Source organism: Podarcis cretensis (genome assembly GCF_951804945.1).
Source record: "Podarcis cretensis genome assembly, chromosome: 5".
NCBI classification, from domain to species: domain Eukaryota; kingdom Metazoa; phylum Chordata; class Lepidosauria; order Squamata; family Lacertidae; genus Podarcis; species Podarcis cretensis.
In genome coordinates, this window is record NC_137174.1 from 92,783,427 (window position 1) to 92,795,202 (window position 11,776).

The 11,776-nt window shown below is 45.1% G+C and overlaps 1 protein-coding gene across 7 annotated transcripts in view; it reads left to right on the forward strand.

Annotated features, from left to right (window-relative positions):
* LOC307217112 (uncharacterized protein) overlaps positions 1 to 10,416 on the forward strand; it is a 479,205-nt gene extending 468,789 nt beyond the window's left edge. For 3 of the 7 annotated variants that reach the window (XR_013839389.1, XR_013839390.1, XM_079978210.1), the window contains one exon: positions 6,756 to 6,850. Coding sequence is in view for 2 of the 7 variants with exons in the window: in XM_079978210.1 (XP_079834336.1) it covers positions 6,756 to 6,759 (4 nt within the window). In the remaining 5 variants the exon portion in view is untranslated. Of the gene's footprint in view, positions 1 to 6,755; positions 6,905 to 8,260; positions 8,538 to 10,350 lie in introns of those variants that run through there. The other 4 variants (XR_013839388.1, XR_013839391.1, XM_079978204.1 and 1 more) reach the window with 4 other exon arrangements.
* The last annotated feature ends 1,360 nt before the right edge of the window (positions 10,417 to 11,776 follow it).

The following is an 11,776-nucleotide window of genomic DNA, read 5'->3' on the forward strand; positions in this document are numbered from 1 at the left end:
CCAGAGCAGCGCACGGAAATGCCGTTTCCCTTCCCGCCAGAGTGGTACCTATTTATCTACTTGCACTTTGACGAGCTTTCTGCTGGGTTGCTTTACTCTGTGCTAAATTTTAATCATGCATTTTGGGACTCGATAGCAGATTTGCATTTCTCTGTTTTATTCAGCAATTCTTACCACTTAACTCATCCATAATAGTTCCTGAGCACAACTCAACTTGATCCTCCCCTCCATTCATGAAATATTTCCTAGGACATGCTGAATATTTCCATATGAGCTGAATATTTCCATACGGGCCCATTGTGAAACATTTGGACTACCAATGGCATAGGCCAGATTTCATACTAAATGGGCAACTTGAGTTTACCAGATTCAAATATATAAATTGTGCCTGCCATTGAGTTGTGCTCATCTTTCAAAGAGACAGGAATGCAAGCAGGAAACTTTCCCACATAAATATTAAAAGCAATTTCAAAAAAGCACAACAAAATCAGCGCCTTTTCTTAAAAAGCAGAACTAATCTAGCTCTGTAAAATGATTCAGTCAAATTTAAATCCCCCCAGCAGAATATTGAGTGACTGCACACTCAACTAATGAAACACAAGGTCGGGGGATTACATTGTAGGAACAACTCTCTGTGCCTAATCATGCCCGGAGGCCAGGATGTAAGAGGCCAACTACTTCTGAAAGCTGATGAACCTCTTTGATAGCATCCCATTCCTGCTCTTGCTTGGGCAGTCTTTTTGCACTTTCTGATCACTAGGGCTAACGTAAATAAACAATAGCTTCAGTTGCACGGACTGGAGCTAAGTATGTATGACAGGGAATAGAAAAATCTGGGATTTAGGTCCACCACTCTTACACTGACTTCTGTCCAGCTTCAAGGTAGCAGGGAAGGTAGAATTAGGCACAGTACATCCTATCATATTATTAAGGTAAAGGGGCCCCTGACCATTAGGTCCAGTTCTGACCGATTCTGGGGTTGCGGCGCTCATCTCGCTTTACTGGCTGAGGGAGCCAGCGTACAGCTTCTGGGTCAGGTGGCCAGCATGACTAAGCCACTTCTGGCGAACCAGAGCAGTGCATGGAAACGCCGTTTACCTTCCTATTTATCTACTTGCACTTTGACGTGCTTTCGAACTGCTAGGTTGGCAGGAGCAGGGACCGTGTAGCACCCTGCTTGTGGTTAATGCTTAGCTGGAATGAAATATTCAACGCAGCAATAGAGAAATTAAAATAATAATTTATTTGTCAGACAAATAAATGAGAGGCACAGTGGTATATGGTTACCAAGCTCTGGCCTGGCCTCCTGCCATTCTGGCCAGCACTTATATTTCCTTAATCCAGCCCCCTTGCTCCTCCTGTGGCTGCCTCTGTCCAATCAGCCTGGTTGAAATTCCTATTGGCTGTTTGCTAGAACCAATCACAAAAGATACACCCATTTCCTCTTGCCCTTTTACGGGAAACAAAAAGATATATATTCTTCTATCTATAAATGACAAATAAGTAGTAATATATCTTACATGTGTCTCAACAAGGAACCTTAATTACCAGCTCACCTCTTGCCCTCCTTGCCCTATTGCCCTCCAAAACAAATGGTTAATCTTAAATTTTTATCTTAAACAGATGTCAAGGATCTTGAGTTCACATCATCATTGAAAGATCTCCTTCTTTTGGAGGTCTTTAAACAAAGGCCTGACAACCATATGTGTGCTCTAATGATGTTTCCTGCTTGGCAGGGGGGGCTGGGCTGATGGCCCCTGTGGTCTCTTCCAACTATATGAAATAAGAATCTAGCATAAGGATTTAACATTTCTTAGCTTCTAAATCCTTTGCATAATTACATTTAAGCCAATATATTTAATACATAACATAAATAACCTTTTAAAAGGAAAAGAAATCTTAAAAGGATCTCAGTTTAAGAAAGAAACAACTTTAGAAAAAGACTTCCCAAAATACTCTCTTCCTTTCTGCCAGCCAGATGCTCTTGGCCTTTTAACCTTAGGAAAATATGGCTCAAGTTTAATGGGAGGCACATGGTTTTATTTTACTATTTACCAACTCTTAATTTAACCACTCTTACAGCTTAATTGTACTTTGCAACATGCAAGGTCAGTGTCCTCGCTCTCAGCCTGTAATTCCCTTTTTACGACTTTGAGAATTGTTTTCTGCTGTAAATCAGGGGGCCCCCTTGTCCAGGAGGATAAACATCTTGCCAAGGTTCTTAGGCAGCTGGTCTTCTGCCTGGCATTTAACATTTGAAAATCTTTAAGCTCATTTTAATATACAGGCCCTGATCAAAAATATAAGCTTTGATAAAAATGCAGGCTTATGATTAGATGCCTCAACCGAGCAACAGGAGCTCACCCCATGGCGGGGATTCAAACTGCCAACCTTCTGATCGGCAAGCCCTAGGCTCTGTGGTTTAGCCCACAGCGCCACCCGCGTCCCCATATCATTAATAATAATAATAATAATAATATTTATTTATATCCCGCCCTCCCCAGCCAAGGCCGGGCTCAGAGCGGCTTACAAACAATAATAAAAACAAGAAGAATGATTACAACTTAAAAACAAAAATAAAATACAACATTAAAATAATGGAACATTAAAATATTAAAATGTAGCCTCATCGCAGGAGGAGAAGGAAAAGAAAGAAAAAGAGAGAGAGAGAGAGAGAGGGAGGGAGGGAATCAAATTGGCTCCAAGCCAAAGGCCAAGCGGAACAACTCTGTCTTACAGGCCCTGCGGAAAGAAATCAGATCCTGCAGGGCCCTGGTCTCATGAGGCAGAGCGTTCCACCAGGCCGGAGCCAGAGTTGAAAAGGCCCTGGCTCTGGTTGAAGCCAATCTAACTTCCTTAGGGCCCGGGACCACTAAGGTGTTGCTATTTATGGACCTTGAGGCTCTCCGTGGGGCATACCGGGAGAGGCGGTCCTGTAGGTACGAGGGTCCTAGGCTGTGAAGGGCTTTAAAGGTCAAAAGCAGCACCTTAAATCTGACCCTGTACTCCACTGGGAGCCAGTGCAGCTTGAAAAGCACTGGGTGAATATGCTCCCATGGCAGAGACCCCGTGAGGAGCCTCGCTGCAGCATTCTGTACCCGCTGGAGTTTCTGGGACAGCTTCAAGGGCAGCCCTGCATAGAGCGAATTACAGTAGTCAAGCCTGGAGATGACCGTCGCATGGATCACTGTGGCCAAGTCGGGGCGGGAAAGGTAAGGGACCAACTGCTTGATGCGGCGAAGGTGGAAAAATGTCGCCTTGGCTGTTGCTGTAACCTGCGCCTCCATGGAAAGGGAGGCGTCAAGGATTACACCCAAACTCTTAACGGAAGGCAATGGCACTAATTGGGCCCCCGCAAGAGAAGGGAGTTGGTCCCTCATCCCCATGCCATCCCGACCTAGCCATAGGATTTAGTTTCAATCGGCTCCCACGAAACCATCCAGCCACAGCTTCCAAGCATCTGGTCAGTGTGTTCGGGGTCGAGTCAGTGTGGCCATCCATCAGCAGATAGAGCTGAGTGTCATCAGCATATTGGTGACAGCCCAGCCCAAAGCTCCGGATAATCTGGGCAAGGGGGCGCATAAAGATGTTAAAAAGCATCGGGGAGAGAATTGCGCCCTGAGGCACTCCACACACCAAGGAGTGGCGCGATGACATTTCCCTCCCTAGTGCCACCCTCTGTCCCCGACCAGAGATAAAAGAGCACAACCAGTTACGGGGTATGCCCTGTGTCTAATTAATGCATATGTGAAGGGTGTGACCACTGGCACATGCAATTGTCCAGCATTTTGGAGCTTGAGTGAACATGGAAGGTCCTTAACTCAAGATGTTAAACCAAACAGTTGGTTGGCTCGAGCAAAACTCCATAGGGAGAGCATTTCTTTGGAAGGATATGATCTTAAAAAGCAGCATCAAAGTCACTCAAATAAGTCAGTGAAAGCACTCCATCCAATTTGTAAGAATATAAGAAGATTCCCGATGGATCCAAGCAATGCAGTGGTCCACCTAGTCCAGCATCCTTTTCCCCACAGTGGCCAATCAGAGGCCTCTGGGAAGTATGCAGAGAAGAGATGAAGGTAACAGACTTGTCACACTGGTGTATTCCAAGTATTCAGAGGGATAATGCTTCGAATTCTGGAGCCATCATGAGGGGTAGTCATGGATAGCTCTATACTCCTCGTTTTACTTGTTTAATCCCCTTTTAAAGCCGTCTCAATTGGTGGATATCGCCACATCTTGTGGCAGCGAATCCCATAAATTAATTACGGAATCGTTCTTTTGTTAAGTGTCAGAATGGCCAAACGCCAAAGGTCTTCTCAGGAGGATAATATACATGCGAGTAGCCAAACCCCCAGGCCCCTGGGAGGTGGCAAATGTCATTACATTACGATTATTATTGTCTTTGCAATTTTCTCTGCTTCTTGGACAGCAGTCCTCCTTAAAAGAAAACTTCTGTGGCCTAGTCTAGTTTTAAAAAATGAGGTGTTTTTTTTTGTTTTTTTTTAAAGTAACTGGCAAAAGATTGCAGCAACTGTTACTAAGGCCTAGAGCTCGGATCTGCCCATACCTGTCCAACAGTAAACAGAGCAACATGGGAGGACTTAGGGCTAGCTGAACACCTTGGTCACACGCTAAGCAAACTACCAACAGGTGTGCTTGCAGAACGGGCTCTCCATCAGCGTCCTGTCATGCATAAAATGTTTATCCAATTTGTCAAGCTAATCTTTCCTCAAATAAGACGAGGGTCTAGGCCCCAGGAACAACCAGAATTCAGGTGGTATAAAGTAACTCTCTCTCTCTCTCTTTTTCTCTCTGTTCCTCCCCCCCCCTTGCCCCTCCACAACTTATTCCCCCTCCCCCCTCTTAATCGCTGTGTCAATGTTTCCTCGGCTTTAAGCAAACCAAAAGTCATTATATCATCTGTAATGGGAGATATCTTTTGACTGGGGGAGCTGATTTGCCAGCTAACTTCAAAATGTTCCTAAAGGCGCTTGTATCTCTTCCCAAATACACATTCCCAGATGTTCCACAAAGTCAGGTACATCAATGACCTGACGATTTGTTTGACTAGCCCCGGATAATGGCTCTTTGATGGCTAAATTGGGAGGGGAGGCATGTGTAAATAAAATAGATGCTGAAGGTAGATCTCTAGTGCTAGTTTGCCATGATGAATGGGTGAGACCAGTGGCCTGTATGGGGTGAGTGACTCAGCATTTTAACCATAGACACTGAGCAACTGGAGGTCATTTGCAGGAACGTTCACGGACAGGACACGGTAGTGACATACAACCGCTCTGGCAACCACAGGAAATCTGCAGGTGCAGCATTTATCGCCGGATCTGACACTCAACATCCTGAGGACCCCGGCTTCTATTTGTTTCTAGAAAATAGGTTTCTAGTCCACATGGCTGCAGAAATAGGCTTTAACCTCAGGTGTGTGACCTGAGGCTCAGGAGCCAAATTCTACCTTTCAGGCGTCTCCATCTGGGTCTTATGACTCTTTCCAGGCCACACCTCTTTCTTAGCCACACCCACTTTCTCCAAGCTAATCATCTCACCGGACCTGTTTTGCACCCTCCTGTATATATATATTTTTGCCTGGCTGGAATGTATCCTAGCACTCTTTCTTGCCTGGGTAGATAGAGAGGGGCATCTGAGTGCAGGTAGAAACTGGCCTACTGTGCAAAGGTGAAATTTACACCAATTGCTCCTCCCCCTTTTCCTTTGGCCCTGCCCACCACTCACATGTGGCCCCTGGGAGGCTGCTCAGAAATGAATGAGGCCCCTGGTCTGAAAAAGCTACTGCACCCCTGCTTTAACTAATATGTGTGTGCACCCCATCTTTAGCCCTTGAAAAGACTTCTAGGATTTATGGGATCACTCAGTGAGGTTTCTGTGCTCTGTAAGTCATTGTTCCATCTCTTTGTGATGCCCAGAGCAGAATACATTATGCGAAGGAAAGATGAATAGGCAAGTATCATCTAATCTGCATAATTTATTCAGTGCAGAGAATTTATTCAGTGCACAGAATCCAGCTTTTACAGCAGGCTCTAGATTACTTCAGTACAAGTTAGAAAAGCGCACCACAGAATTAACGCAGCCTCACCCGTCTGTAACCAACACAATTTGATAAAAGAATATGCCTCAGAAAATGGGGGTTGCACTTCCAGTTATCACAGCGAGCCCACCTCCAAGAGATGAATCCTCAGTTTGTTCACATTTTCCCTTTAAAAAAGACAGTTATATGGGGGTGTGATTGATTTGTCTGGCACTTCACACACCTGCCTTCCTGAGCCACTCCCTCTTTCCCAGCACAGGTGAACTTCCAGCTCATTTCATTCAATTTAATACATTTGTACACTGATATCCTTCGAGGGGTGAGCAGTGCAATTAAAATAGCCATTAAAAAGTTTTCAAAACAAGCAAGAAAAGCAGACAAACACAATACAAAATGCATACTGAACTGCCTCTAAGCAAGGGCAAACCCTGATGATGTAGGAGCATTACCACTGACGGTTCAAACTGCAAGCTGTGTTCAGCATGGTGGCATGAATATCTGCCCCTTCTTTCCCCCTCTCTTTTTCTCTGCCTTGGCTTTCTGAATTTCACTTGGCAAGTAACAGTAGAATTTTCGCTGGCAGTGATTGACAGCTTCTGGCACACGCAATTCATTTGATTTATCTTCTGATTTATGAGTGATAACACCCTCGAGGGCGTGTCTGCCTAAAGACAATATTCATCTTTTTCTTTGTCAGGTAACATCATTCTGCCTTGTTTTCGCGATCCTTCTGAAGTGTATGCTCTATTCTCTGCTGCTGCTGTTTGGCGTACATCATTCTGAAAGATCCTAAAGAGCTATAAGTGCAATCCCATGCCTATTCTGAAGCAGGCTCCCTTGAGTTCAGTAAGTATGCCTCTGCTCTGTCTCCGCAGTTAAGAAGCAGTAATCACATACATGCATTTCAATGGGTCTACTCTAAGTAAAACACAGTTGACTACCACCCCATTATGCAAGTATTTTAACTTGAAGTGAAGCAGATTTGTTCCCCAAAGTTCTCTGTGAATTCTGATCAATAGCATCTGTGTGTTCAAATACTCAAAGAATAGCCAGCTTGGGAACCCAACTGGGTTGAGCGATTGGGTTAGGAAGGTAAGGGAAATAAATGAAGAAATAAATATTAGCCGGGCACTCACAGAATATTTTATAGTTAGATTTTATTTCATAAGCTGATCGTTTATCATCTGCTTGCTGAGAACTAACATACCATAGCATTTAAGCTGTTGCCCTATTCTCATTCAACTGGGAAATTAGGTCCCTTTACACTCCATGGGGCTTACCTCCAAGTAAACACGCATATCATTCCACTTATTTGACATTGATTGATAGATGACATGCAATGGTATTTAGTACACTTGGTATGTCACGCTATATGCTGTCTTTGATAGGGGACAGCCTGCGAGTTTTCATATTTGATGCCTCTCCAACTGCAGAAAGTTGGAAAGATGCTAGCAAACCTAAAGCAGTTATATATATATATACACACACACACACACACACACACACACACGCACACACACAGTGGTAACTCAGGTTAAGTATTGAATTCATTCCGGAGGTCCGTTCTTAACCTGAAATTGTTCTTAACCTGAAGCACCACTTTAGCTAATGGGGCCTCCTGCTGCTGCTGCGCCGCCGGAGCACGATTTCTGTTCTCATCCTGAAGCAAAGTTCTTACCCCGAGGTAATATTTCTGGGTTAGCGGAGTCTGTAACCTGAAGTGTATGTAACCTGAAGCGTATGTAACCCAAGGTACCACTGTATATGTGTGTGTGTGTGTGTGTGTGTGTGTGTGTGTGTGTGTGTATATATATATATATATATATATATATATATATATATATATCATTAAAAATCTGAATTCCAGATATGTCACATCTGAAAGACATACCTTTGGCTGGATTAAGCTACTAAAATTAGAATCATCTCAGAATTTCAAAGTAACTTGAAGAGGATGAAGCTTAGAATTCAAGTGTTTGGAGGAGATAGAATCAAGAAGTTATGAACAAAACTCTGCTGTTGAGTCCGTTTTCCTAAGCCATCCACTGGAATTTTCCTCCACATGTCCCCTTGCATAGGTCAGGCCGTCCGTTCATTGTTGGCAGAGAAAAGATTCTTTCCCTCGTGTTTTGTGTTTGAGTTTCCTTTATCCTCTGTGTTTGTGTTTATCATTGCGGACTCTTGTTTGTATCGTTTGTGCAGCGCACGACTCCACATCCAAGAGGTTTGTTAGCAAAGGAGATGTGAACTATGAACACATGGCCCTGACATTTCAGGCAAGAGAAACAGGATCATACAATTCTCTTGGGACCAGCCGCAGACTTACGAGCGAGCCTCTTCAGTATGAAACTCAGGTGTAATTGAGCATGCACAAAGGACGGGCAACATGAAACCCATGAGAATTGTGTCCGAAAGCCCTGCTGCCAGCAGGATTCCCACAGAATTTCCAGCTCTTCATCCATATCCTGCTTGAGATTGGGTGGGTGAGGCAGAAAACAGAGGGAAATTCTGTGCAATATGCCTAATGCTGTTGGATCAGACCACTGGTCCATATAGCTCAGTCTTGTCTACACTGGCAGCTCTCTAGGGTTTAAGGCACGAGTCCCTTCTAGCCCTACCTGGAGAAGCTGGGGATTGAAGCTTCTGCACTCAAACAGCTGCTGTACCAGCAAGGGTAGGGGACGCGCATGGCGCTGTGGGTTAAACCACAGAGCCTAGGACTTGCCGATCAGAAGGTCGGCGGTTCGAATCCCCACGACGGGGTGAGCTCCCGTTGCTCGGTCCCTGCTCCTGCCAACCTAGCAGTTCGAAAGCACATCAAAGTGCAAGTAGATGAATACGTACCACTCCGGTGGGAAGGTAAACGGCGTTTCCGTGCGCTGCTCTGGTTCGCCAGAAGCGGCTTAGTCATGCTGGCCACATGACCCAGAAGCTGTATGCTGGCTCCCTCGGCCAATAAAGCGAGATGAGTGCCGCAACCCCAGAGTCAGCCATGACTGCACCTAATGGTCAGGGGTCCCTTTACCTTTACCAGCAAGGGTGCCATCTTGAATAAAATATTTGTGGGGGGGGGCAGGTAAACCTCGCCTTGCATAATCGATCACAATACACGGTGCATGCATACCATTTGAATGGCAAGGTCCATCAATTTTGGGAGGGCCCAGCCCCCTCAAATATTTTATTGTGGGGCCCGAAGGGACCTCAGCCCTAGATGTTGGTTCCTATGTGGACCAGTACGGCTCCATCATGCTAGTCCCACATGCCAAGGCTCAGGCCCTGTGTGTTGTGATTTGGGGGTGTACAAGTGTGCTACCCCCACACTTAACAACATGGGAACCTTCGGACTTCCCCTGCCCTGTTTTCCTTCCTTGACTAAGGATTTGGCTGCAGACTTGCATTTTTATAACCTGGCCAGAGAGCTGTATGGAACCCTGTTAATAAGCACAATATGTTACCTGGGCTTATTCGTTTATTTATTTAAAAGAATTTGTATACTGCTTATAATTATATATATAACAAAACCATTCAACTCTCTAACCCAGCAGTTCTCAACCTGTGGGTTCCCAGATGTTGTTGGACTACAACTCCCATCATCCCTGAGCTCTGGCCTTGCTAGCTAGGGGTGATGGGAGTTGTAGTTCAGCAACATCTGGGGACCCGCAGGTTGAGAAAGGCTGCTCTAACCCCATTGAGGGAGCCCAAGGTATAGTGTCCTTTGGTTGGCCATATTTTAACCCATGTGACAGCAGTGTGCTGCTCTGATTGGTGCTGGTTGCCACTAGGGGTTGCTCTACACCGCAAGCATGATGGTGGCTCTCTGGTGGAATTCATTCCCCAGGGAGCTTTGACTGGTGAACTGGATGAAGACTTTTCTATTTCCCCCAAGCCTCTTTAGTCGCCAATATTTCAAAATTTTTATTTTAAGACCACAGGAACCCTGCTGGAACAGATCAACAGGCCCCGTAGTCTCCTACCCAATTTCACTCAGCAGTCAAACGATTGTCTATGAAAAGTCCACAGGCAGCACCTGAAGACCACAGCTTTTCCACCTGCAGCTCCCTAGTAATTGGTCTTCATTGGCATATTGCCTCTGATCCCAGGGGCTGCATAAAGCTACTTTGGCTAGTAGCCAGTAAGGATTTGGGGGGGTGGGGTGGGTAGAGAGGAGAAGAATTCAATTTAGTTCACATTTCAATGCAAACTTACCTAATTCACACCTCCAGAAACAATGTGTGCATTGAAATGCAGATGCCCTTTGAAATTTGCAAACTTCTCCAAACTTTCTGATGCAGGTTCCCCAACCGAAATGTGCCTATGAAAAGCAGCGGCATACATACTGGAGGAAAAGTGTTCATAAAAGTACACAAGTTGGCGAAAATGGGATACAAAGTGTATTGAAATGGGAAAAATGGGAGAAATTCACATCAAAATGCTAACAAATTTTAAAAAACAAACTAATGCAGAAATGTGGCCAGTTAAACTCAAGTCGGAAGAGGTAAGAAGTTCAGGAGAAACCAAAAGTGACAGATTTGTCCATCTCCACTCACCAGAGGCAGACCTCTGTTGCATAAATTTGCCCCAAAACCTCCTTTGAAGGGTTCAGTTCTCTGTGATTTTGCCCTTTTTGTAATCCATTAGAATCTAGGAGATCCAAATGAAGGGCAAAACCCAACAGGGTAGACAAATTGGTCTGCATAAGTCATAACATCCTCTAAATTTCTAGCCTGCCGCCCTTGCCCCTTTGTCATTTGCGGGGACTCGCCAAACTTAACGCTCCGCTTTGACTACGGTTGTTATCACTTTTCCTAAGGCGGGAACCACGAAGCAGCTTCAAACAGCAAAGAAATCATAACCATTTTAAACAGATTAGATAATTGTGCTTAGCTGCCTGCCGTGATCGTGCTGTGTTTTCATTTATTTCTGAGCTAGAGTAGATGCATCATGTTGAGCAATACTTTCTTCTCTCCTTCCTTCCCTCCCTCTTTTTCTTTTCTTGCAGGGGGTGGTGGGAGCTGGAGGAGGAGGAGGAGGAGGAATCACGTGCAAATACAGGCTAAGTCCTGATAAGAATCCTGAAAGTAAACAATGAATTCCTACTAATGGCTAAGTCACCAAGGTAAGATCAAGTCTAAATACACACCCTTAGTTAAATATGATTTCATTAACTCACATTACGTGGCTCTGCTGAAGTTTTTCTCCTTCTGATCCCTGTCGGGTGAATTGCACACGAGGTTGATCAATCATTTTCTGACAGTCTGTTTGCATCTGCTCCGGGTTCGAAGCAGGGCAGCCTGTGAAAGGTTTCGCTTTGCTTTGCAAGTCTCGGGCAACCACTGCTTCTCTCGGCCAGCTCCCCTTGCTGGGTCACAAGTCTGCCCTTCTCCAGGGGCTAGTGCAGGCATAGGCAAATTCTGGCCCTCCAGATGTTTGGGACTAAAATTCCCATCATACCCTTGCTAACAGGACCAGTGGTCAGGGATGATGGGAACTATAGTCCCAAACATCTGGAGGGCCGGAGTTTGCCTATACCTCGGCTAGTGAGACTGGATAGGCTTTCTTAGAGAACACCAGGGGCTTAGAAACTTAGGAAGTCAGACCAGTATAATTTACCCTGATAGGCAGCAGCTCCCCAAGGCTCCAGGCATCCTACCTGGGGATGTCTAGGATTTAACCTGTGGCCTTCTGTATGCGGAACAGATGTTCCACCACAGACCTATG